Genomic DNA, 27,820 nt, shown 5'->3' with positions numbered 1-27,820 from the left:
GAACTTGTGAAAACCCACTTGACTTTACCTGAATTCTTCAGGTAGACTCCACTCTCATGATCAGGATTACCTGAAGTGATTCTGTACCTTGAAAATAAACATGCCCCTTTCCTGTGTATCAGGGATACACAGAGAATTTGCTCACCACCATCTTTCCATGTGGGCAGACGACAGACGTTCCGGCACATGGCCACAAAGCTATAAAAATAGTGCTCCAGGCTCTCATCCGACTTCTTGTCCAAACGGGAAATGATGCGGAACTGCGTCCAGTCAAAAGTTTTCTTTTCTTGATCATAAACAACCCCAAAGGAGGACACTGCTCTGTAGAAGTCTGCTTGCTCTCTCCTAGTCCACCTTCGGATTTAATCAGAAAGGGAGAGTGAGCTGTTTTCCCTTAAAAAAAAAAAAAAAGCCAACATCTACTTATTGAGTGCCTACCTACTAGGAGAGCCCATAGAGTCAAGAAAGCAGGGAGGGCGGTTTGCCTACTTTATTATTTTTATTTAAGTTAAATTGGGCTGAGAGGCTTATAATGAAAACAGCCTATTACCTTACCACTACTTTCAAATCTTTCAACTTCTTATGGTATTTATCTCTCCATTTCTAAGTCACATGTACAGACTTGCTATCTCTTGATTCATTAATTTTAGATTACCTAGTTTGTTTCCACTTGTTGGAGATGAAGACTCTAAAATCTTCATTTTAGATGAAGACGCTTCAATACTTTATTTATTTTTCCCCCGGTAAGACAACACAGAATCAGAGAGTCCTGGAGGGCCTTAAAGCCACCTCCTTGCTTTTCCAAATGAGGAAATTGGTCCAGAGAAGGGAAGTGACTCCCTCAGCCACACATCTCCCCCATTTCACATAGGCTTTCTTCCAGTTTTATGTAGGTAGGTAGCCCATATCTAGGACACAAAGGTTCTCTAGTCTCTATATCCTGCAGGGTTAAGATAATGATGTAAGGTGGCTGGAATATTATACCCGGCCCAGGGTCTTTATGAGGGGCTCTTGGGCATAGTACTTTCCATCCCCGGAGGGAGTTAGGCCAGGAGTGGGGTGAGGGAGTCACAGGAAGAATGAGAAGCAGGCAAGAAGGGCTCGGGTTCTCTTCGGAGCTGTGAAAGATGGAAGAAATATTTTCTATGAATTATCAAATTTCATAAAGTCAGAAGGTATACACAGAAGTAACTGAGTTTGCTATTTTTTTCTCTTTGGTGTTCTTTTAATTCAGTGGATGCTACATCAGAAGGATGGATAGATGGGGTGCCTGGGTGGCTCAGTCGGTTAAATGTCCGACTTCGGCTCAGGTCATGATTTCACAGTTCGTGAGTTCGAGCCCCGCACTGGACTCTGTGCTGACAGCTCAGAGCCCAGAGCCTGCTTCAGATTCTGTGTCTCCCTCTCTCTCTCTAAGAATAAACATTTAAAAAAAATTACATAAGAAAAAAAAAGATGGATAGAAAGACTTAAAAGAACTGCAGCTTTGTTCATTTTTTTCTGGTGGCATCATTCCTAGACTGTGCTGGCCTTCTGTAGCCATTTTAATCGTAATTCTCAGATTGGCAAGTAACTCCTGATAATTTATCCCCTCCTTCTGAGCAGGCATTTTATAGGGCTTACTGCTTTCAAAGTCTTGATAAGGACTGGTAACTATAACATGGCACCTTCATCACACACTGGTCACTTCGCTGCTAAAAGAACACGGTCTGATATATGCTAATTTTAAACCACATTTCCAGGGACTGGGGTCCAACTTAGGAAGGGGGTCAAGTTGGAAAATCACAGAAGTCTGGGACTTGGGAACAAAACTGTTTCCTAGATCTCACCAACTCTCCAGTCAGTATGACCACACCATCGCAGTTGGAGCCTGGATTGGATTAGTTCTGGAGACCACCTAACTTCACGTGAGAACATTAAATACACTTGTTCTCCAGCGATCAGCTCTCCCTCGTCACCTTTACTCTGTGGGCAGTTCCGCATGCCCTTTTGATCACTGGCTTTTACCTCTTTTGAGCTTCCTTGTTGATGAGATCCATTTCTGAGGTTCTCCTGAACATCTCTTCCTGGACCCAGTATCCTTGGTTACCTGGTCCCAGGACTTCCGGTCGGCAGAGTTCCTTGCGGTTACAGCGCTGGTACACGGTGACCAGACGTCTGAGCCGAGCCGTGAGAGCAGACGGAACTGGCCAGGGTGATTTGTCTGGGTCGGAGCCATCCTGGGCTTCAAACATCAGTGAGGATATTAGTACTTACAAACAGAACCAAAACAAAGGTGGCTGTTTTTGTCGTTTGGGTTCAATAAAAACAAAGCTGACTCAAGAAGCTGATCTATCAGCTCAGGAGCTAAAGCACAGCTGGAAGGCCCGCAATGCCGCGGTAGGAACAGCTTCAGGCTGCGGCTGGCTTCAGCATCTCTCACATGCAGGACCAATTTGGGGGCCTTGCTCTATGGCGTGGGGACAAGGAGGCCCTGTGTGGCCTTCTCCATATGGAACTAGGGGCTTTGTGTAGCTGGGTATTCCAACCAAGTCTTCCAGGTCTGAATTCAGAAAAAAATGAACCACACCAAACCAATCCTCCCTAACTTTCCTCCCCTCAAATTAATTAAACGAATAATACATCAATGAAACCACAATTCTTCTTTCTCTGACTCCATCCTGTCCTCAGATATCATTGACCTCACTTCCAAATTTTGAGGACAGGTGGGGGAAGCTTGCCAGAGCCACGTTAAAGCTCCATGTGTGACTCCAGGAGACTGTGATGAAGGCCAACTTTCTAGGCTCTTTAAAAGAGCCTCCTTAGAAAGAGCACTTTTATTACACATGAACTCCAGGATAACTACAAACTGGGACCTTACTTTGCTCTGCCTTCAGAAGGACACAGTCTCACCTGCCCGGCTGTCATCTTTCTTTTCGCCAAAAATGCCATCACCTCCATCGCTGGAACTCTCCTAGGGACAAATGGAGCATAGCTGCAGCCCAGGACAAATCAGCCCAGGCAGCCCCCAGGCAGCAGGAGACCTCTCCTGCCCACGAACAGCTCAAAGACTGAAATGGTCCCCGGTCAATAAAGCTTACTTGTGCAGTTTTAAAAGAACCAGAAAGCAGCTTATTTAAAATAAGCATTTCTTCTTAGAACGGTGTAGAATGATTCTGCCTGCAGAGAATTAGCTTAAAGAGCGACGAGCTGGCATGCTCTCCCTGGCAATTACATTTTACAAGCACTATTTTAGCTGTGAATTTAAATATTTGCTTTACCATCGTCTCTTGCAATTTAATACTGTCATTTCACAAAGGTTGTGCCTGCATTTTGGGGTTTTCATTTTTTGCTGTGAAAAAGTATGCTCGTGTTCATTACAGTTCGTTTACTTCACAGCAACAGATGCTCTTTTCCTAAAACGTGACTGCTCCAGACATGAGACCTGATGGCGCAAAAACCCCAGGAACTTAAAATTGAAATCACAACTGAGGCTCCAAGTGAATCTGGAGTAATTTCACAGGCACAGAGCTTATTCATGGTGGAGCATTTGTCAAACTGGCTCTGATGGATTCCTTTACAAATCCTTTCTTGGTCTCAGGAAGGGAACTCTCAAAGTTCTTTATATGTAAGGCGTGTGGGAGAGTTTGGGGGTGGGAGAGGAGATAGTGCTATTTTTCAACTGGACTCCATTTTTAACATGAAAACTTACTGTCCTTTTGATTAGCATCTTTTGACTTGAATGATGAAGAGAATAGCCCCAAGATTCAAGACTCTGGCCAGGTTAGGGAGGGTCAGATGGGAGTAAGGATCAGCAATCTATAGTCTACAGGCTGCTTTTGTGTGGCCCTTGAGCTAAGATTAGGTTTTACAGTTTTTTGTGGGTTTTTTTTTTAATGTTTATTTATCTTTGAGAGAGACAGAGTGCAAGCCGGGGAGGGGCAGAGAGAGAGGGAGACAGAATCCAAAGCAGGCTGCAGGCTCTGAGCTGCAGGCACAGAGCGCGATGCGGGGCCTGAACCCACAAACCACAAGATCATGACCTGAGCCAAAGTCAGACGACGCTTAACCGACTGAGCCACCCAGTGCCCCAAGTTTTTACAGTTTTCACACCTTTGAAGGTTAGAAGAAAAAGAAGAGGAAGAAGAAGAAAAGGACGAAGGAGGAGAGGGAGAAGGAGGAGAATATGCGATGGACTGGAGGTAGCCCCCAGGCCTACATACAATCCGCTTCCTGGAAGGGTGCATGCAGCATATCATCTAGGTTCGGTAGGAATGGAGAGACACCTGTGACTGGCAATAGTCAAAATCATCACCATTCTCTTAGGTCCCTAATACCATGGAAGAGGCTGAAAGAGAAAATTCTAGAAAGGCAACAAGGAGCAGGGGTACGTTTTCTCTCTTACAAAATAGTGATAATAGCTAACATTACTGAGAACTACATGTTACTTAAGCACTGGGTGAAACCCTTTACGTGGTTTATCTCATTTAGTTATCGGAACTGCTTCACGAGGTAGAGACTATGACTCTCCTCATTTTACAGATGCAGAAAACAAGCCCTAGAAAGGTTCTGTAACTTGCCCAAGGTCACATGGCTAGCAAGTGGCAGGGCTGGGTTTAGAACACCGTAGTCAGAGGCGCCTGGGTGGCTCAGTCAGTTGAGCATCCAACTTCGGCTCAGGTCCTAATCTCACGGTTCGTGAGTTCAAGCCCCTCGTTGGGCTCTGTGCTGACTGATTTAGATTCTGGACCCCGCTTTAGATTCTGTGTCTCCCTCTCTCTCTGGTCCTCCCCCTACACACTCTGCCTCTCTCTCAAAAATAAATAATAAAAGCAAAGCAAAACAAAACAAAAAACACAGTTGTCTGATGACTGCCTACACTTTCCAACCATTCTAACCATCTAAAAATAAAGGGCAAAATGAGAGTCTGGGTTGAAACTTTGTTTTGGAAAGTGAAACATATTTAGAATTGGAGAACACCAGTTCAAGCTCTCTTCCCCAGCCCAAACTGTTTCCTGCCATTTAGTATCAGTGAAGAATGGAACCCTCAAGCTGATCTACTATACCATTAAAAAAATAAAATGTTTACTTATTCATTCTGAGAGAAGGAGAGAATCCCAAGCAGGCTTCACGCCATGCTGTCAGTGCAGAGCCTGTGTGGGGCTCGATCTCACAAACTGAGAGATCATGACCTGAGCCGAAATCGAGAGTCGGAACCTTAAACAACTGAGCCACCCAGGTGCCCCTGTATTGTACCATTTTGAAGTGGCATTTAAATACGCCATCTCATCCTCTCCCACTATTTAAGTAGCTAAAAAAGAAAAAACTACCAGCCATGTCCTATATCCTTTCCTGCCGTTGAGAACATTTTTGAGTATCCTCACAGTATCCACAAAGATCCTTCGAATGCTGGAATTTATAATCCTAGACACTTCCAGACGGAGAAACGTTCTACAGCCTGTAAAATGTGGAAGTGAGGCTCCCACGCTCCTTCTGATGGATGGGTGGTTAACTTGGGCGTCACCACACTCCAAATCCACAAGGGCAGCTCCCAGCTTGGGGTGAGGCAGACACATGTGACATTTGGGTCTCCCTTCCAGTCCCTCTACCAGTTTCTGTTGGTGCACAGTTGGGAAGCATGAACAGCCTTAGGCAAACTCTCAAGTAAGGCAAGATTCTGGTATTGACAAGTGTCTTTCTGTGTACCCTGCCTCGTCTTAGAGGCACTTCCTCTCTCTGGAAATGACAGAATGGAGAAGACCTGGCTTATCAATAGCCCAAGTGGAAAAGATGTCATAATCTTGTAAAGTGAGTGTGTTTCGTGTGGCTGCAGTGACAGGCTGGGACCAGAGGAGGCACATGGAAAGCCCTGCACCTGAAGTGCACAGATGAACGTTCAGTCTCAACGTCTGCACACATGAATCCATCTGAAAGAAAGACTCATCTTTGAGGAGGTGTGAATCTGTCATGTCAACATGAAGGGCCCCAGAGAGTGCTGACAACAAGAACCTCAAAACAAAGGAAACTGAAAATGACAACAACAAACAGAGGAAACCGACTGGTTACAACGTGCAATTTCTCCATCTCAAGCGTGCATGTGATTTGCAGTCTGACAGTCCACTTCTCAATCTCGCAAGCTCATTTCTTCATTTGCAAAAGGAGATAATAATACTTCAGAGGGTGACTGTGGGGCACAAATGTGTTGATTATGTAAAGTGATGAACCAAATGCTGGCACAAAGCAAATGCCTAACACACAGTACCTGGGACTATGGGAACACTAATACACAGTCCCAACTCCCAGAAAAATCAATCAATATCGCTGTCTTCCAGCTAAAATGTGTGCTGTAAGGAAGGCTTTAAGGTAACAGGAGCAATAACAACACAGGTCTACTGGGACCCAGGTAAGTGAGTTGCCAGACACTATACCAAGTACTTTCTATGCATTTTCATTTATTCATTATTCCATTTAGACAGGAGGAAACTGTGGAATGGGGCAGTTGGCAATCTCATCTAAGATCACACATAATTGTTAAGTGGTGAAGGTGGAATTAAAGCCCAGAAATCCTGATTTTAGAGGATGAGCACTAACCACTGTACTACATTGCCTCTGGCAGGTAGAAGACAATTTGGCAAGTGGGCCGAATCAAAAGCACTGTCCATCAGCCAAGAGTCCAGACATGTCACCTCTGCACTGGGGACAGGGACGTGCACGGACTCCTAGTTACTGAGAACAGAAGGCACCGTCTCCCTTGTGTGTGGCTGGCCCCTCCAGGCCTGGCTGCTGCCCTATTTGGTCTTGATGTGGGTGCGGGTGGAAGCATCAGTGGGACCTGCAGATCCAAGGAATTTCTTCTGTGCTCTTACAAAACCCCAGGACCAACACAACAGGCAAGGAGCTGTCTTCTTATATTGAGCAAACGAGTGTCCCTTGCTCTTGAGTGTCAGAAGCTGTGCCAGGTTCAAGGGCTGTAACAGGAGAAAAGATGGAACCCTTGTCCTTCCAGAGCTCACAGTCCGGTGGTCATGAGACATGCAGAAAGATACTGGCCCTGCTTTGATAACTGCTCCTAAACACAGCGGGAAAACAAGAGTCACCAGCCCTGCCAGACCCAAATCAGATAGGGGGAAAGATAACCACAAAGCAACTTTTGAGCTTGCTACTGAAGGACACATAGGAAATCGCCAAGAGAACTTGAGAGCCCTCTGCGAGAGGTAATAGGATGTACAAAGGAGGAATTAAAAAAGATCCCACATGGGGCGCCTGGGTGGCGCAGTCGGTTAAGCATCCGACTTCAGCCAGGTCACGATCTCGCGGTCCATGAGTTCGAGCCCCGCGTTGGGCTCTGGGCTGATGGCTCAGAGCCTGGAGCCTGTTTCCGATTCTGTGTCTCCCTCTCTCTCTGCCCCTCCCCTGTTCATGCTCTGTCTCTCTCTGTCCCAAAAATAAATAAAAAACGTTGAAAAAAAAAATTAAAAAAAAAAAAAAAAAAGATCCCACAGTGACTTTCATTTTACAGGAAGAATCAAGCATTCTACTTTTTTAAAAAAATGTGTATTTATTTACTTTGAGAGAGAGAGAGTGAGCGCCTGACGCAGGGCTCAATCTCATGACCTTAGCTGAAATCAAGAGTCGGACATTTAACAGACCAAGCCACCCAGGTGCCCCCAACTATTCTATTTTTGCATAAATGTCATGTTAGAGAGTAGATAGACACCAAATGTTATTAACATAAAACGCAAGGGTTTTATTATGGAAAGACTGCAGGATGTAGAAGACTGAGTAAGGGAGACACTGTTCTTGTGTCCTCTAGCCAGAAGGACTTTCAAATAAAAATTTTTTTAACATTTATTTTTGAGAGAGAGAGAGAGAGAGCAACAGAGAGTGCAAGTGGGGGAAGGAAAGAGAGAGAGAGGGAAACACAGAATCTGAAGCAGGCTCCAGGTTCCGAGCGTCAGCACAGAGCCCGACGCAGGGCTCAAACGCATGAACCATGAGATCATGATCTGAGCCGAAGTCGGACGCTTAACCGACTGAGCCACCCAGGCGCCCCAGGACTTTTGTTTTTAATGTTTATTGATTTAGTGTGAGAGGGAGAGAGAGAGAGAGAGAGAGAGAGAGAGAGAATCCCAAGCAGGCTCCATGTTGTCAGTGCAGAGTCCAACGTAGGGCTGGATCCCATGACCCTGGGATCATGACGTGGGCCAAAATCCAAGAGCCAGACACTCAACCGACTGAGCCACCCAGGAGTCCCAGTAGGACATTTTTTTGCAAGTGATGAAAAATATTTCAGCTTCCTCCTCTCTAGAATGGGATAAAGATAATGCCTAACTGAAGGGGAACGTGCTTTGTTAGCTTGGAAGTCGTCCACATTCAAATATTACTGTTTGAGTCTGGAGCACCCTCAAACTCTGAACTTGTAAAGAAAGGCAGAGAAACTAGGGATACTTCACCTGAAAAGACATTTAAAGAGATTACGGTAGCTAGCTGGCCTCAAGAATTTAAAATCCCATCAGAGAGGAAAGAAAGAATAGTTTTGTTCTTTGCAGTATCATAAGAAAAGGAAACAGAATTCATGGAACCAGCTGGGAGCCAGATTTCTGCGGCAGTATAAGGAAGTTTCACCCTACGATGAAATGGGCTTCCTTGGAGGACAGCACACTTTCCCTCTTCTTCCTATGGACTCCCAGAATTACCTAAACCTACTTGGAATGACCTCTGACGGCAAGGCTGCAGAGGGGATGGAACATTCAGAGACCACTCAGATGTGTGTTAGGGTTCCTTACAATACTGGGATGGTGCCAATCTACTAAACGTCCCCGTCTGTGCCCAGATCTGTTTATTTCAGAGGAATTCGCCTAGTTATGGATGACACGCTCTTTGGGCATCTTTAACCCTCCCTGTTAATCTGCCTGAGAACAGAACTGGGAGAAGGAAACACCTACGCAGTGTCTTTGGGGCAGGAGGTCTGGGATGGGAGAGAAGCAGGGGTGGGGCAACAGACCAGGTTCAGATGTTGGCTGTTCCTCTACGTTTGTTATTTTAGCACATGGACTAGAAGACAAGCTTAATCTGTATATAATCTGTCCACCTCAAAATCTGGGAGAAGCCACTCCCCATTCTTTTGATTATATTCTATAATCAAAAGGGACCTCAAAAGCAAAATAAATAATACAGGCATTAATTACATGAATGAATAAAATGTCGTTCCAGAGTTTAACCCTACTATAAGGAAACCTGAGTTATTTTGCAATTCTGCCATAACCCCTTCAGTGCCCAGATCTCTCCAAGGTTGAAGACTGATCAGCTAAGTGTAAAAACATGACTGAACAGCTTTCAGAGTTGGGCTGGCCTACAGTCGGTATGTGGCTGTCTTTCCACAGAAGTGCAAGTGCATGTATGTGCAGCTGAAATGCCTTCTGCTTTCCTGAAAGAACACTTGATTAGAGAACATAAAAGCAGAATATCTAGAAAATGTCTAGTCTGAACTCTATCCTTTGGTAGCTGTGAGAATTTGGCAAAATCCTTCAAACTCCCTGGGCCTAAATGTCCACAATAACATCGGAAGTGTTTAGTGTACTTGACCAAGGTGAGGATTGATGGAAACAAATAGAAAAAGTGCTTTGGAAAGAGTAAATTTGCATCAAGCATAAGGTATTACTTTCATTTCTTTGGTACTTGACTTGCTTCTATGGAAAAACACATCCCAAATTCCAGACAAAAGGGTAACAGGATAAGTTAGGGACTGGAATGGCAGAACTTGGATTTTAATTGTCAACATCAGAACCTAACTTCCTTCAGGTCAGGGTCAGAAGTTTCATGCTGATCTGCTTCAATCTACTGCTTCTCAAACCATGGGGAGACATGGAAACATATCTCTGAACAATAATCATTTCCTACTTTGGGGAAGTGATGTCATTGTTACTGTTATAGGAATCACAGCTGATGGAAGCCAAAGTAAATATCCCACATTCTCCCAACTAGAACCAAAAGAAAAGAATCGACAACTTTTGGGTGGTGATGAGAAGATGAGAGATTATCCTGGCAATGGACTCAGTTGGGGACAACTATACAGTCACCCCTGGGATTCAGAATCCATGAAACTCTACCAGATTCATTTACTCCACAACTCAAAGCCAGAGAACATGTGTGGTCAAATGGTGCTGGGGCCCTGGTAAGGTTTCAGTCTACTTATGCAAAGCCCCAGAAACTCATTTGTAAAATGTAATGCAGACTTGTGCTTCTGGGAGAATACACATTTCCCTATTCCTCACTCTAAGTGTAGTTAAACCCCCTGGACGTTATGTGTGAACAAACATAAGAAAACTCTGAAAGGTGAAGACAAGGCAAACAAACTAAGGATTCTGGGACCCAAGGAATGACACAGTGGTGAGCTCCATGGGTTTTCTTTTTTGCCTTATATATCCTATATCTGGAAGTAAAGAAGCTGACTACCTGGAAATGCCAAAGTGTGCAGATTAAAAAAAAAAAAAAAAAAAAAAAAAAAAAAAAGCCCCAACAAAAGTCTGCTCTCCTTAGCTAGGGACCAGGAAAAAAGCAGGTTAGGAATATACACAATGTTGAGGCAAAATCCACTATACTCCAGCCTGACAACACAAAACACTGGCTCAACACATCCATGCCAGCAAAGGCCAAGTTGAGAATCTAGACTTCCACCCTTCATAGGCTATAAGACGGCACCCCATGCCCCTGCTGCAGTGGTGTCAAAAAGCCAAGTAGGGATCTGGGACTTTCATCCCTGAGAAAGAGTAATGAGGTCCCCATCCCTGCCCACGGTGTCAGCAAAGAACTTCCTCTGCCCAGCAATAATGAGAAACATCACCCTCAGGTTTCAATGGAAGCAGATTGGGAACATGAACTTCTACTCTTACCTGGTAGTGACAAGGTGGTACCCGCCCCCTACCCCATTCCCCTATGAGAGGTGTCAGAGGTAGTCAGCTAAAACAGAAGTTTTAATTAAGATCCTGAGTCTTACAATATAATACCAAAACGTCCAGACTTTGGTAAAAAATCACTTATCATACCAAAAGCCAGGAAGACTTCAAACTGAATGAAAAAGGACAATAAATGCTGCCACCAAAATGACAGAAATCTTAGAATTTGACATAAGGATTTAAATAGTCATCAATGAGCAGTTCTGAACATGCTTGCCACAAATGAAAAAACAAAGTCTCAGCAAAGAAACAAAGATCCAAAGAAAAACCAGAAAGAAATTTTAGATCTGAAAAATACAGTAACCAAAAGCAGGCCCTCAAAACAAAACAAAATAAAGAACTCAATCTCAATGGACAGGCTCAAGAGCAGAGTGGAGGAGAAAAAAATCAATGAACTCAAAGACGGAAAAATAGAAAGAACCCAATGTAAATACCAGGGAAAAACAGATTAAAAAAAACAAAAAAAAAAAAACCCAGAGCATCAAGGACCCGTGGGACTGTAGCAAAAGTTTTAACATTCATATCATCAGTCTTGGAGAAAGGGGGAACGAAAAGACCCAAAGAAATAATAGCTGAAAACTCTCCAAATTTGACAAAAGACTTAAACCTACAGATTTAAGAAGTTGAAAAAAATCCCAAACAGGATGAAGTCAACGAAATCCACACACACACAAATAATCATGGTTAAACTTCTGAAAGCTAAAGACAAAGAAAAAATCTTGAAAGCAGCAAGAGAGAAAAGACGCCTTACCTATGGGGAAAAACAACTGGAATGACAGTGGATTTCTCATCAGAAACCATGGAGGCCAGAAGAAGTGGCACAGCATTTTTCAAGAGCTGAAAGAAAAGAACTGTCAACCCAGAATCCTATATCCAGTGAAAACATCCTTCAGGAATGAAAGGGCGATTAAGACAGTCTCAGACAAAGAAAAACTAGGGAGAAACGTCAACTAGACCTACCCTAAAAGAATGGCTAAAGGAATTTCCTTTAGAAGGAAGAAACCTTGGAACACCAGAAAGAAGAAAGAATCCAGTAAACAAAAATACAAGTAAATACCATAGACTCTCCTTCTCCTCTTGAATTTTCTAAATTATATCGACAGTTGTGGCAAAAGTATAACATTGTCTGATATGGTTCTAAATGTAAGTATAAGAAATATTTAAGACCATTATACATATTGTAAATAGGGGGAAGGTAAAGAAACAAAACTGGAAGTGAGGTATCTACACTTCCCTTGAACTGGGGAATGATGATAGCAGTGGACTGTGATATATTATGTATATATAATATCTAGAAGAACCATCAAAAAGCTGTTAAAAATATAAATAAAAAAGGAATCATAAAGTGTTCAAGTAACCCAGAGGAAAGCAGGAAAAAGAAAATAGAGAATCAAAACTTGGAGAAAATAATAAAATATCAGACTTAAAACTTACTGTCTCAATAATTACATTAAATATGAATGAGTGAGGGGTGCCTGGGTGGTTCAGTCAGTTGAGTCTCCGACTTCAGCTCAGGTCATGATCTCACAGCTCGTTAGTTCGAGCCCCATGTCGGGCTCTGTGCTGACAGCTCAGAGTCTGGAGCCTGCCTCAGATTCTGTGTCTCCCTCTCTCTCTGCCCCTCCCCCACTCATGCCATGTCTCTCAAAAATAAATAAATATTAATAAAATTTTTAAAAAATATTAATGGCTGAATACACTGACCAGAAGATTGGCATAATGCATGAAAAAGTATGATGCAACTCTATGCTGCCTATAGGAAACTCACTTCAAGTATAATGATAAAAGTAGGCTTAAAGTAAAAAAATGGAACAAGTTGTAAGATGCAAACATTAATTAAAGGAAACCAGGAGTAGCTACATTAATGTCAGGTAAAATACACTTCAGAACAGAGTAAGCTATCAGAGGCAGAGATGGACATTACATAATGATAGCAGTCAATCCACTTAAGAAGACAAACCTAAAATGTATGCACCAAACAATAGAGCTGCAAAATATGTGAAGCAAAACCTGATACAACTGAAAGGAAAAATAGACAAATTGATAATTATTTAGAGATTTCAATACTCCTCTCTCAACAACTAATGAAACAACTAGATGGGAAATCATTAAGGATACAAAAACTTTTTTTTAAGTCTATTTATTTTTGACAGAGAGAGAGAGAGCAAGTGCGAGCTAGGGAGGGGCAGAGAGAGAGAGGAGACACAGAATCGGAAGCAGGCTCCAGGCTCCGAGCTGTCAGCACAGAGCCAGCCCAAAGCAGGGCTCAAACTCACAAACTGTGAGACGATGACCTGGGCCGAAGTCAGACGCTTAACCAACTGAGCCACCCAGGCGCCCCAAAGATACAGAAAAACTTAACAACACTATCAACCAACATGATCTAATCGACATTTCTGCAATTATGTCAACATAACTGCACCCAATAACAGTACGATTCACATTGTTTTTCAAGTGCCCATGGAATGTACACCAAGACAGATCATATCCTGGGCCATAAAACAAACCTTAACAATTTTAAAACAACTAAAGTAATAGTTTGTTCTCTGAACATAACGGGATCAAACTAGAAATAAAAAACAGACTTAAAAAAAAAGATTAAAAAAAAAAGTGGGGCACCTGGATGGCTCAGTCAGTTAAGTGTCCGACTCTTGGTTTTGGCTCAGGTCATGACCTCACGGTTCATTAGAGCCCAGAACTGGGCTCTGTGCTAACAGCACGAAGCCTGCTTCGGATTCTCTTTCTCCTACTCTCTCTGCTCCTCCCCTGCTTGCTCTTTCTCTCTCTCTCAAAATACATAAACTTAAGAAAAAAAAACAAAAAACAGAAAGAAAATAGGAAAATCTCCAAACACTTGGAAACTAAGTAACAAACGTCTAATGATCTGTGGATCAAAAAGGAAGTCTCAATAGAATTTTTTAAAAAAATATATTAAGTTGAATGAAAATGAGGATAGAACACAGCACAATTTGTGAGACATAGTTAAAGTAATACTGACAGGGAAATTTATAGCACTGAATGCATACATTAAACAAGCAGGGAAGTCTCAAATGGTAATTGAAGCTCCACTCCAAAAACAGAAAAAGAAAAGGAAAATAAAACCGGGGCAAGCAGAAGGAAGGGGATAATAAGGAGTAGAAATCAATGAAATTTAATAATTTTTAAAATTTATTATCTAGCTAGCTAGCTACCTCTTTGAGAGAGAGACAGAAAGAGAGCGTGCACACGTAAGTAGGACAGAGTGGGGCAGGGGGAGAGAATCTTAAGGAGGCTCCACACTCAGCATGAAACCCAACGCAGGGCTTGATGTCATGACTGTGAGATCATAACTGGAGCCAAAATCAAGAGTCGGGACACTTAATCGACTGAGCCACCCAGGCACTCCTGAAATCAATGAAGTTTTTAAAACAGAAGACAAAGAGCTGATTATTTAAGAAGATAAAGCAGACAAATCTCAAGCAAGCCAGGTAGAGAAAAAAAGAAGACACACATTACCAGTATCAAGAATGAACAGGGAACAGCACTATACTTCTGCAACTATCAAAAGGATAAGAGAATACTACAAAGAACTCCACACACATAAATTTGACAACTTAGCTGAAACAGACCAAGTTCCTTGAAAAACACAAACTATCACAACTTACTCAATATAAAATAGAGAACTGGATTCATAATTTTAAAACTCCCTCAAAAAAGAATTTCCAGGCCAGTTACTGGGGAATTTTACTAAATATTTAAAAACTTAATACCAACTCTAAACAACCTCTATCAGAAAATAGTTGGAGGGAACACCTAACTCGTTTATAAAGTTAACATTATTACCCTGATATCAAAAGCACACAAATATAGTACCGAAAGAAAATTATAGACCAATATCCCTCATGAACATAGATGCAAAAAGCCTTAACAAAATATTAGCAAGTAGAATTCAATATTAAGAATTATATACCATGTCCGAGTGGAGTTTATCCCAGATTATCCAGGGATGCAAGGCTGATACAATATTTGTGAACAATCAATGTAATCTAACATATTAATAGGCTAAATAAGAAAGACCTCACAATCATATTAATTGGTGCAAAAATGCATTTGACAAAATTCAACATCTATTCATGACAAAAATTCTCAGAAAACTAGGAATGCCTCATTTTCAATAAAGAACATCTACCAAAAACCTAGAACTAACATTATACTTAATGATGAAAGACTGAATGTCTTTCTCCATCAGGAACAAAGCAAGAATATCTGCTCTCAGCATTCATTCAACACAGTGCCAAAAGTTTCAGACAGTACAATACAGCAAGAAAAAGAAATACAAGGCAGATAGATCAGAAAAGAAGAAATAACGCTAACCCTATTCACAGATGACATGAGTGCTGATATAGGGAATTTCAAGAAACCTAAAAACCCCTAAAACTGATAACTGCATTAAGCAATTTTGCAGGACAGAAGATAATTGTAACACCATTTACAATCGTGCCAAAGAAAATGAAATAGTTAGATGCAAATCTATAAACAGAAATTGTTTGCTGAAAAACTATAAAATGGTGATGAAAGAAATCAGAGATCAAAATAAATGGAGATATATAGTAAGATCCAACAGAGTAAAAAAAATCAATATAGTAAAGGTCAATTATCCTCAAAGTGATATATGAGTTTAATGTGATTCCTAGTAAGATCCCAGCAAGAACCTTTATAGCTATAGATAAGATTATCCTAAAACTTATATGGAAAGGCAAAGGAACAAGAAAAGCAAAAACAATTTTGAAAAAGAAGTGGAAGCAATCAGTCTAATCAATTTTAAAACTTATGCTATAGCTACAGTAATTGATATTACATGCTATTGGCAGAGGAAGAGATAAATAGAACAAAGAAACAAAAGAGAGAACCCAGAAATAGATCAATCGCTCAAATGATATTTTGACAAAGGTATAAAAGTAATTGAATGTGGAAAAGATAGCTTTTTAACCAAAGGCTTAGAGCAACTAGAGAGCAACAGGTTAAAAAAAGAACCTCAATCTAATTCTCTCCATTTATATGAAAACAAACTTAAAATGGATCATGGACTTACATGTTAAACTAAAAAACTTCTAGTAGAAAACACAGAAGAAAACTGTCAGGACTGGAGACAAGCAGAATTCTCACACTTAAAACCGGCAACACGATCCATAAAAAGAAAAACTGGTTAAGTTGGACTTCATCGAAATTAAAAACCGCTGTTCTGCTGAAGTCAATGTGAATCAGATAAAAAGACAAACTACAGGTGGGACAAAATACTTGCCAATCACATGTCTGACAAAAGACTGGTATCTGGATTATATAAAGAACTCTTAAATACCAACAGGAAAACAAAGAAATAAACAATGCATTTAAAAAATGGGCAAAGGACACGAAGAAACATTTCACCGAAGAGGCTTCCAGGTAGCAATTAAACCTATAAAAAGATAAATGGTGACAACACTGAAAGCTAATAAAAGATGAGGAAGTGCACCACTCCTACATGGCCGGTGGGAATGTGAAGTGGTACAGCTACTCTGGAAACAGCTTGGCAGTTTTTAAAAAAAACTAAACACGCAACAACCGTATGACCCAGCAATCGTACTTCTGGACGTCTATCCCACAGAATTGGAAATGTACAGTCACACAACATCTGTATGCAAACGTTTACAGAGGTATCTGTAATAGTCGAAAACTGGAGACAATGCACATATCCTGCACATGGATGAATGGTAAAACAAAGTGGGACATCCATACCAAGGACTGCTATGCAGCAACGAAAAGGGAATTACTGTTACAGAAAACAGCCTGGATCGGTATACAGGGAATTACGCTGCGTGACAAAAGCCAATCCCCAAAGGTCACACAGTGTATGTTTCCATTTAATATATATATTCTTGGGGTGCCTGGGTGGCTCAGTCGGTTAAGTGTCCGACTTCAGCTCAGATCATGGTCTTGTGGTTTGTGGTTTCGAGCCCCACGTCGGGCTCTGTGCTGACAGCTCAGAGCCTGGAGCCTGCCTCTGATCCTGTGTCTGCCTTTCTCTCTGCTGGTCCCCTACTTGTGCTCTCTCTCAAAAATAAATAAAAACATAAAAAAAAATTTAAAGATAATGTATGTTCTTAAATTCTTATATCTTATATCTTCTATCTAAAAAATAGTTTATTTATTTTTGAGAGAGCAAGTTGGGGAGGAACAGAGAGAGAGGGAGACAGGATCCTTAGCAGGCTCTGCACTGTCAGCACAGAGACCAATGTGGGGTCGAACTCACAAACAATGAGATCATGACCTGAGCTGAAATCAAGAGTTCAATGCTTAACTGACTGAGACACCCAAGCACCCCACCTCTTATTATATATCTTAAGTAATAATCTTAAAATGACAAATCATAGAAATGGAGAAGAGGTTAGTGGTTGCCATGGATTAAAGAGGAGGTGAAGGTAGGAGGGAAGTGAATGTGGCTGTAACGGGGCAACACGATGGACCTTTGTGGTCATGGAAACGTCCTATCTTGACTCTATCAACGTCAGCACCCTGGTTGTGATTCTGTACTACAGTTTTGCAAGATGTTCCCCTGGTGGGAAACCGGATAAAAAGTACGTGGGATCACTCTGTAAGGTATCTCACAAACGCATCTAAAATCTATAGTTATATGAAAATCAAAAGCTCACTAGAATGAAAGTGCAATGCAGTCTGTATGTTGAGAATTTTTATAATAAAATCCCCAAGCCCACTGCCAAGATGGGGGTTTCTCTCTCGACACTAAGTAAGGACTGTGTGGACCAACACAGCACATGTGACTCACCATTTGTTTCTGCAGGCCATCTAACTTGTCTTCAGTGTTGTCTTCTTTATCCGTGTTGCCTCTAAATAAAAGTAAAATAAAAAGCATCACGCACCACCTAGGAGCTATTTTGCAACCAGGATGCTTGTAAGAAAACCATCTAAATCACTGACTACAAAAATATTAGTGGATCCCTTTTCCCACAGGCCTCAATATCTGTTGTTTTTTTTTTTTTTTTCCTAGTGTCATAACGTCTACGGGCAAGGACCTCCACTCAGTACTAAGACTTCAGCATGAGACTCAGGATCTTCTCAGACAAGTTTAGAGGCCGGCTGTTCGACAGTGATACTGTCACAAACAAGAGCATTACTGCCCATCCAGAGTTTCCTGAACATGGGTCTTTGATGAAAGAAGAGACTCCAGAAGTTGAGGCCTGTGCAACAACCCCCCACCCCTAATCACAGTGGGGTGAAGCTTCACGCAGAATCCCTTACCTGGTGGCATTCACTTCCTTGGGAGGAAACGGGGCTGCCACTGCTATTAAGGAAAGACATTTTTCCCTCTTTCCCATCAGACACCTGCCTTGAGCTTAGCTGCCCAATGTCTTCTGTCCTGTGAGCTTAACTATTGCTGATGCCTGTTTTTCATGATTTGTCTTAAAACTAGCTTTGAAGTGTTCCTATCTCAAATACTCTTATTGTTGCTGCTCAGGTCCTGGAGGCAGTACAATCTCCCACCTTTACTGCTTAGCCACACAAAAAAGAGCCACCCACAAAAATGTAAGCTTTCTGCCCCATTCTACCTCACCCACGTAGTGCCTTCCCCCCACATCCAGTATTAGTATCACCACTCGGGCTTCTGTTAACATCTTTCCAAATGTATCTTTATTATCTGCTCACAGGAAATTCTCTTTGGTACAGAGAATGTTACAGTAGCTTAAGTTTTCATTAGGGGTTAAGGACAGATGAAAAATGCTTTTCACTCTTTTGTTGGCTTTAACAGGTGGTTAGGAGCTCCTGGCTAGGCCTGGCCGAAGTCCTAGGCAATGCAAAGCGATATTTGCTACTTTTGGGGAGAAGATGAGCTCAAAGTTTACCAAACACAAGCTAAGAGATATATATTATGTTTTCCAAATATATATATTTTGGAGCACCAGTTTCTGGCTGTTTATTTAGCTCTCTTATGAATTTACACATTTGGGAGTTATGCCAACAGTAGATAAAACTCAAAGGAGACGTTTTCATACCTTTTTTTTGCACACGACCCATAAAGAAGGCCTAAATGCCACAGCCATCAAGCAGTGGTTCCTAAATCCACCTTACTCATGGACAACGCATTCTTAAATAATGCCAGAATTTCATCTGAGGAATTTCAAGATCAGGAAGCCTGTACTTGGGGTACCTCTTAGCTTTCTGTTAGGTATGAGAGGTCTAACTGAATTCATCCTCAAGAATCCTCTGATCAAGTAAGAGACGAGTTGGGTAGGATGGTGGGCAGCTTGGGGAATCCATGAAGAACAGGAACTGGTATTTGGTTCAAAATGCTTGGAAGTCAAAAAGGCCTAAGGTGTAACAGAACGTAGCCAACACAGCAGTTTTGAAAAGTAGTTCCCAGAGGGCAAGATTGAAGGGAGATGCTGGGAGAGGCTAGCAGAATGCTGGATATGTGGAAGGGGTCATAGATTCATGGCAAAATCTGTCACCTCACAGATGACTCACCGCTCGGGAATGTCTGAGGTCCCCTCTGTAACACCCTGTTCTGCAGAAAGAGACTTCTCATCTGGCATCCCGACTTTCTCCAGGAAGCAAAGTGCTGGGTCTGCTCGCATGGCATTGTACCTCTCATACCCTGATCGGGGGCAGAGAAATGTCAGATGATAGGTTAGAACTCCCCAAATCTACCCTGGGCCCTGGACAGCCATTTTTGTTTCACTTATTAAATGAAAAATAAAACAATCAAAAAACACTATTTAAGATTAATAGAATCCTATCAGATATCCTATCAGAGGAATATCCTTGAGCTAAAGTAGATGCCCTGAGTAGTGCTTGACCAAAAATAAAAGCTTATGCACGTATTCTGTGTCCGTAAAGAGATACAAGGCCTAGATACAACACTTACTCGTTTACTTCTTTTGGACAGCAAAAGTAATCAGGCAAGTTGGTTCTATAGCTTCTTCCCCTCAACCCCCAACTCCGGACAACTTGTTACCTCCTGAACGGGCCCTGTTTTCTGATAGTCCAATACCATCCCATGTGTTAGGAACAGCAATTGAACAAAGTGACGCATGCAGGGGATAAGACACAGGGAGGGCTGCTGTGGTTGTTAATCAGATTAAAACCGACCTATTGCTTCCATAATCATCAACTCAGTATGAAATCCTAATCTACTGGCCAGGGCTTTGGAATTACCTAACCTCACCACATCCCAAAAGTCAAACACAGGATGAGCATTTTTGATGCAGAAGAGACTCCCAAAAGGAAGCCAAAACCGTGAGATAACATCACTTTTACTGTGATAATCCCAGGCTTGAGAATTTGTTACTATTTTACTAAACCTAATGCCATCTTATAATGAGACAGGATTTGGTCACATACAAGATCCAAATCTATTGTTATAGCAAATTATCTTGGGTGAAACTCCTTCAGGATCGTCAAAACCCTTTCCATGTTGCTCCTAGGAAGCAAGGTCCATTTCTAGCTCTGGAGTACATACACAGAGACCCCTGTGATGGAAAATGCTGTACCTAAAATGAGAGCCAGAATGGGTGCTAGTAACAGACTTTGTTTTACTTTGCTGGGTACTTCACCTCCTTGTTGGCTTCTGTTCTACCATCACTGTTGACACACTTCTGTCCTCCACCCTGTAGGCAGCACCTGGAACTTGTTCTCTGAGGAGCTGCAGGTACTTTATCTTTTAATCCAAAGTGACTCTTGTGCCATCTCAATGACAGGTGCTGTCCGCATGAGGCATATGGCAGGAGAAACTGCGATGCCTTATGTTCTTTACTCGCTATTCCTCAGGGCGATTACTTGATTACTGTCAGTCACATGTGATTGTGGGCTCCTTAGGAAAAGAACCTGGGTCTGATTCTTATCAGTACACATTCAGTACCCAGCGTGGGGCCCAACACCGTGCACGCTCGAGAAAAGATTGCAGGAGTCAGCTTTGCCCAGATTCTCTTCCAATAATCGTTGTAGGCAGAGCCATTCATACCCTCTCCCTGTGTCCTACCTCAGCTCACAGGAAAACAAAGGCCCTCCATGCTCCTGCTGCCTTGAGGAAATTCCTGCCGCTAGCTCCACCTGCTGCTCCCCATGAAAAGAGAGGTGCTTCATCCCATAGGTGAGAGGCTGAAAACCTCCTCCACCAGCCCTTTACTACTGAGGACCATGTGTCCTGCCCTCCGGTGCTCTGGGCTCAACAAGGGCATGAAGCAGTTCTTTCAGCAGCCGACTACCTGGGGACGCTTCTGTTGTGCAGCCCTTCTCTGTCTTGTGTGGCTCTCAAGTCTAGAGAGATTTTGCACTCCTATTTCTCAGTGAGCTACGAAGCTGGTGGCAAGGAGGAATGACGGATTCAGTCCCCTAGAAAACCCGACAACCTCCCTGCAGAGTCGCAGGAGCTGGAAGAGCAGTACCAATAAATACATAGTAGATGACAGCCTTTGAGGGTGTGGGCTGCTTGCAGAACATGAACAAAAATACTAACCTCCTTATCTTGATGAACTTTTTAAACACAGGCTGCCCTAGAGGGCTGTAGTCAGTTAACACAACTGACAGCTGTCAGGAGCATCATTCAGAAGAGGTTTGCTACAGGGCCCTTCTTGTTGCAACCAATCAAAGGTTCAGGCAATTCTTCCCCAGGGGTCAGCTTGGAGATGCAACCATGGCTATTATCCTTCTAATCTAAGTAGGGTTGTTTCTTTCCCAGAGGGCTTGTTTCTTTCTTGCGTGTGGGCATTACAAACCCAGTCCCTCTGGTTTGCTGTCCTATCAGTGAACTTCCAGCTCTGGCTTTAAGTAACCTCTTCATTCGGGGATTTTCTTTTATTTGTTTCATGTGTAGCTAGGTGGTTTCACACTGTTGACAGAATCCACCCAGGCTTTCTGTATGTCTGTGGTGTGTGTGCGCTGGGTTGGAGGAAGGATGGAGGTGAAGCGTGTGGCTGCCACAATGCTGGGACTTCAGGTTGTGAGGTCTCTCCACATCACGTTCTCTCCACCAAGGGTCGGGCAACATACTCTAAAACTACCGCCGATAGGAGACCCAGGGTCAATGGACTTTCCCACACACTGAGTTCAGATGCTCTGAATCTGCCTGTCTCCAACTTGTCTTCCTTTGAGTTCTTTGCAAAATCAGATTAAACCAAGTTTTGGTTGTACTGTGGGTTCCTTGTGCTTAATCGAGAGGTCACTGCTTCTTCATCCCACTGCAGAGGTGAGTTCTGGCCCTGCACTGCCCCAACGAGGAGCCACATGTGGTTATTTAAATTTCAATTAATTACAATTACATAAAGTTAAAAATATAGTTGCTCAGATGTACCAGTCACATTTCAAGTGCTCAAGAGTCACATGTGGCTGGTGGACCACACAGCGGACAGCACAGAGACAGGGCATTTCCACCATCACAGGCAGCTCTCGCCAACAGCACCGCTGCTCCCACCTAAACCAGTGGTTTGACAAAGGGCTCTCAGCAGCCCTGACCTCCCACTGCAGCACCCAAATCCAAGCGTCGAGGGGATTCCTCATTAAAATATGTACAGGCATGGCTCTTAAGGAAGTGTGGCTGGTTGGCCTCCAGATTTGAGTCCTACTGATGAGGGCTGTGTGAGAAAGCGACTTTCCATGGGCAGAGCAGCGAGTGGCTGCACAGAAGTGGCAGAGCAGCACTGAATATGTCCTACGCTGGCACGTACCACCTGGCACTGCCCTAGGCAGTCCACATATAGTGTCTCAAAGAGTCTTCAAACAACCCTCTGGGCAGGCTGTTTCGATACTATCCTCGTGGTACAGGTGAAGAAACAGGTCAGAGAAATTTATGATTTGCTCAAGGTCCCACATTTAGTAAGTGGCAGAGCTGACAGTGAAAGCCAACTATAACCAACTCTTCCCACTTTGAGTCCTGCTCTCCAGTTTAAGATTTCAGTTACTTCACTGGGCAGGGAAGGGGTCTACCAGCCACAATACAGTGACTATCACATGGTGCTTCCATCATTCACCTTAACCGCTGGCTGAAGGCAAGGGCAGGTGCCTAGGACAGTTCCAGAAGTGAAGAAAGGGGCACTTATTTAGTTTTTTTTCCAAGCTACTCAAATACTTCTCTCAGTCCCCTAGACTCTTAGTTACCATATTTTTAAAAAACGATGTCCATGCCATCTTGTATTCTTAAATTTTTATACCAGTGGGGCAAAAAGATGCACTCCAGGAATATGTAGATTATCTAGACTGATCTTAGAATTCTACATACATACGAAAGGTTAAAACCTAACATTTTCCCATTTACTTATTCTTTTACTCAAGCAATGCTGCATGCCTACACGTGCCAGGCATTAGGCTAGACACTGGGACTCTAAGAGTGAAGGAGAATGAGGCAGTCCAAGGTCTGACAGTGTGGACAGGCTCTCTGTAACCACAGCAGCTCTCTGCGAAGCTCCTCACTGATATTATTAATGTTCGCCCTATTTTCATGACTCACACGTTCATCTGAGAGGACAGAGGAGAGGTGAGGCTTACTTTCTACCAGAGACGTGCAGCAGGTTATGGAGTTGCTCAGGAAAGGGAGAGCATGCACTGAAATACACACCGTGTTTGAACACGCCTATCAGAAGGGACTTATCGGCCTCAGCATCCCACCAATCCACTGGGATCTCCATGTAGTCGATGTCGGGCAGGGGTACGTCTAGCTCCCTGTGGAAGGAAGGGCATGGGCTCAGAGTTCCTTCAACACAGACAAAAAACAATGCAAGAGCTACTGGCTGAACCCTGATATTAAGCCACACTCCAGTCACATACTGAGAGGCTGAAGTTACAAGGACTCAGAAGGCTGTGGGCTAAGGTTTCTTAAACCAGGACTTTATCACATTCACCCAGTGAGCTATTTCATAAATGTACTTGATTTCTAGGCTCTACCTTAGACTGACACAGAACCCTGAAGCACCTCTTGGAGAACTCATCAGTAGGTCTAGGTTGGGGCTTGGGATCCTTATGTGTAATGCCCATCTTCAGTTGGGAACCACAGCAAAAGCCATCAATACATTGGTCAACTGAAGGTAGAACAGTCTCCACTTGGCTGAACTCATACACAATCAAATGTTGGAAAGTGCCCAAATCATCCTGGTTCAACATGTGGAGATCTCAAGCACTGTTTGAGAACAAGACAGTCAGCACTGGTACATGCAGGGAAATAAAGACCGCCTGTTCAGAGGACAGGTCTCACAGTAGCTGGCCTCCTGGCACGTAGGGAACTGACCCCGGGCTGGGTGCAAACACGGGCCTCCTGAAGCACAAGTAGGTTTGTCCGTCTCCAAGAATGGGACTATATGGTAGCTCTTTAACACCAAGAGCCACGCTGACTTGTTTTACCTGGCAGGGGTGCCTTCAAACGCTTTATCAGCTGCCTCTCCCAGTATTTCAGCTTTCAGGTAGTACAGCATCCGGACTCGCAAAAGGACCCTGTGAAAGGTGAACACATCAATGCAAATGTATCAGAGCCCATGAGCTGCCTATAACCTGCCACCCCCAAGTGGACACATGGAAATTCCGGGCGCTCCCAAGTTATTATGATGTGAAGTAATATATGAGAAAGCACTAGAAAAGCAAAACCCAAGGTATTGATGGCAGATGCTACTGTGATTATCCCCACTTCACATGGAAAAATGTATCTCACCAGCCCTGTAATCACCCTATAAGCCCTGGAGGGCAGCAGAAACACTGTTTCTCCAGATCCACAAGAGTACACACCACCTCTATGGGGCCATAATGACTTCTAGGGCAGAGGTGCCTTCCAAGAGGCTGGTTACCAGTTTATTGATCTACTGAAGAGCAGGTCATGTTGAATGGTGCTGTTTCCCGTTGCATTTGCATGTGTTAAAAATGGATATTTACAAGTCTTTTTCATGGCAATACTCCCAAACAGTAATCATGCCTTCTCTCCTGAGGTGCTCAGTTCCCTGGATTCTGCTCAGAGCATACTCAAGCTCCAAGGGAGGGCATGCGCCAAACATGTCCGAGACAAGGAAGTAAGCGTTTGTTGGGCAACTACTGTGTGCCCTGCACCATGCTGGGTACTGTGAGGCACAGAGCAAAAGCAAGCCTGTCCTTGAGGAGCCCACAGCAGTCTAACAGTGAAATGAGACCAACCACGAAAGAACTACAGCACGGAAGATGACCCTGGGAGTCGACGTATGCAAAACGGGGTGAAGGTAAGGGTAGGCACAGAGAAGCTGGCCCCATTCAGGGAGAGGCTTCATATTCACGGCTAAACTGCAAAGAAGTTTAGAAGAGTACTTGTAACTTGTACAATACCAGTCAAGACTAAAGGCTAGCTATTAAAAATAAAGGCCTACTTACACAGATAGGGACAGACCTCCATCTAAGTTATTTTAAAAAGAGAAAGAGAAACAGCGCAGAGCACGAATAGTATGTAAAATACACATTATTTTTGGGAGAATAAAAGGAGGATGTACATTCATCTAAGCTGGTCCATGCACAGAGTATCTCTGGAAGAACCCGTTAGCAGTGGCTGCCTCTGGAGGGGGAAATGGGAATTGGAGGTGGGAGGAAAGGTTATTTTTGGCAATTTTTAAAAAACACATAAAGTGCCACTCTGGGCTCGAATAGTAGGTGGCAACACACACAGAATTTTTAGAATGGAAAGAACCCTTATTTTTCTGGTATGCCATTCCTTACCTCAGCTGTCAGTCAACTCAAATAATTTCAAGGTTTATTTTTTTTAAAGCTCAGATAATAAGAGCTCTAAGAATTTACAACAGTCGTTGATCGTTCTACCTTGCTGACAGTGCCTGCTGGCCTCCTCAGTAAGAACTTCAGTGAGGAGGTCTTAGATATGGGAATCCCAGCCTGCTTACATCTAGCCCAATCAGAGGAAGGTTTTCCTGATGATGTAAGATAGAGTGGCCTCTACTTCTTTAAACCGAAATGTGTGGACACTTGGTAGCATCTATGGCATGAGAGAATAGAATTTTAAGTGAACAGTATTCACTTATTCTCCAAATGAGAAAGAAATCAATTCAGAGGACAGATGGGCAGCTCCTCCCCGAGTGAGAGGATAACCCCAGCTGGCATCTAAACTCAAAGGGAAGGAGGACTGGGGCACGTTTGGAACACCCTTACTTCAGCCAGACAAAACCCACCAATGTTTCGGTGGCATTACTGCTCTTTCCTTCATCTCTTTCTTTAAAATAAAACACAACACCACATTTTGTTGATATGAAATACACTTCCAGGAAGTGCACCTTAGATAAACATACAGCTTGATGAACTTCCAAACTGAACACACATGTGAATCCAGGACCCAGATTAGGAAGCAGAGCATGTCACCAGGACTCCCTTCTCATAGCCTGGATCTGAAACAGCTGTTATTTAACTTTTTAAAGTTCTTTTGCTGACAATTTCCTGTCCCTAAATACTATACCACTACTACTACTGAACAATGCTTTGAATACTTATCACATGGCAGCATGTATTAGCTCACTTAATCCAAACAACAATGCTAAGAGATGGAAACTATTATTACCCTCATTTTCTAGATGGAAACTATTATTATCCTCATTTTCTAGATGAAAGAAAGAAGGCAGAAGGCACAAAGAGGTTAATAATTCACCTGCTCATAAATCCAGGCAGTCCTGACCCCAGACCCTGTCTCAACCTTTATCTGGTATGAGGGTGGCAATAAATTTGCTAACAGAGCCTACAATTCTAGAAGCTCCCAGTCCACTTTTGCTGAAAGAATTCTGCCTGTTCTCCAACGTACCTCAGGGCAAACCAGGACCCAAGATCAAAGGGTGGAAGTTTCAAGGAAGCAGACTTCAGATTCAATACATAGAAGGGTGATTAATTAGAATCTGGTAATTAAATGAGCCTTGCAGAGAAATGGTAAGCTCCCATCGCTAGGAAGGCTCGAGCACAAGCTGCAGACTCCCTGGCAGGGTCCTGCCCCCAGAATTCCCATGCTGAGTGCAAGAGCTGCAAGGTCCCTGCTGGCTCTTGCTGAGCCAGGACTAAAGAGGACAGCTGTCCCCTTTGGATTCAGAATAATAAACAATAGTCAGCATCTCTGAACTCAGATAAATGCTTTACTGCATTCTTTTCTCTTTTTTTTAAAGATTTTATTTTTTTTAACAGTAATCTACATCCAATGTGGGGCTCTAACTCACAACCCCGAGAACAAGAATCGCACACTCCACCGACTGGGCCAGCCAGGGGCCCCTATTGCATGTGTTCTTTGATTCCCAGCATCAGGCACACATTCAGGAAAAGTCTTGGGGATGGCGGTTAGAAATGTTAAGGAATTCCTCAAAGGTCCAAACTGGTTCTGTTCATCAGCTGTGATCATCTCTGCAGGTATCAAGGCAAGTTCTATGCCAACTTCTCCAGCTCAGCCTGTTTTCAGTGCCCCACACCCACATGTGCAGTAAGGAATGGAAGAGCCACACACTGCTGCTGTCACTTAGCAGGGTACAACCCGAGTCCTTCACCTTGCACCTCACTGTTCAGTTAATGTAAGGACTCTGATTCTGTCCCAGCTACAAGTACTGTTATTCTCCTAGCCGGTAAGACTCACAGGCATGAGTTAGCTGCTTTCTATATTCCTCATCACATATTACGGGTTATTCCCTAGTTGTGTCATAGTCGACCCTTTCTCCCCAATTCTACAGTTGGCACCTTTCTCTAGATCCTTATGATCCATACTTACATTATGACAGAACTCTCCTAGATGGCCACTTAGCTCTCGGTTTACCCAGACCATCTCACTGTTGCCAGATAAAGTTTTCTCCCCAAACATCATTTTTTTACTACATGTCTCACTTATTAAAGAAGCATGGCTGCTTAATCTACAAGAGAATCCTCAGCCTGCAGTACAAGAT

General features: G+C 43.0%; 1 protein-coding gene across 7 annotated transcripts in view; it reads right to left on the bottom strand.

Moving 5' to 3' along the window:
• Window positions 1-27,820, bottom strand: part of CHD6 (chromodomain helicase DNA binding protein 6) — a 205,829-nt gene that overhangs the window by 21,473 nt on the left and 156,536 nt on the right. For all 7 annotated transcript variants that reach the window (XM_040447040.1, XM_040447045.1, XM_040447044.1 and 4 more), the window contains 7 exons: window positions 24,297-24,386; window positions 23,518-23,621; window positions 19,434-19,563; window positions 17,737-17,797; window positions 2,893-2,953; window positions 2,008-2,224; window positions 146-354 (listed from right to left, as the gene is read on the bottom strand). In XM_040447040.1, coding sequence (XP_040302974.1) covers window positions 146-354; window positions 2,008-2,224; window positions 2,893-2,953; window positions 17,737-17,797; window positions 19,434-19,563; window positions 23,518-23,621; window positions 24,297-24,386 — 872 coding nt within the window. The remainder of the gene's footprint in view (window positions 1-145; window positions 355-2,007; window positions 2,225-2,892; window positions 2,954-17,736; window positions 17,798-19,433; window positions 19,564-23,517; window positions 23,622-24,296; window positions 24,387-27,820) is intronic.

Source organism: Herpailurus yagouaroundi, unplaced genomic scaffold (genome assembly GCF_014898765.1).
Source record: "Herpailurus yagouaroundi ecotype Mexico unplaced genomic scaffold, PumYag 196, whole genome shotgun sequence".
In the NCBI taxonomy this organism is placed as follows: domain Eukaryota; kingdom Metazoa; phylum Chordata; class Mammalia; order Carnivora; family Felidae; genus Herpailurus; species Herpailurus yagouaroundi.
This window is presented reverse-complemented; position numbering and strand designations above follow the sequence as displayed.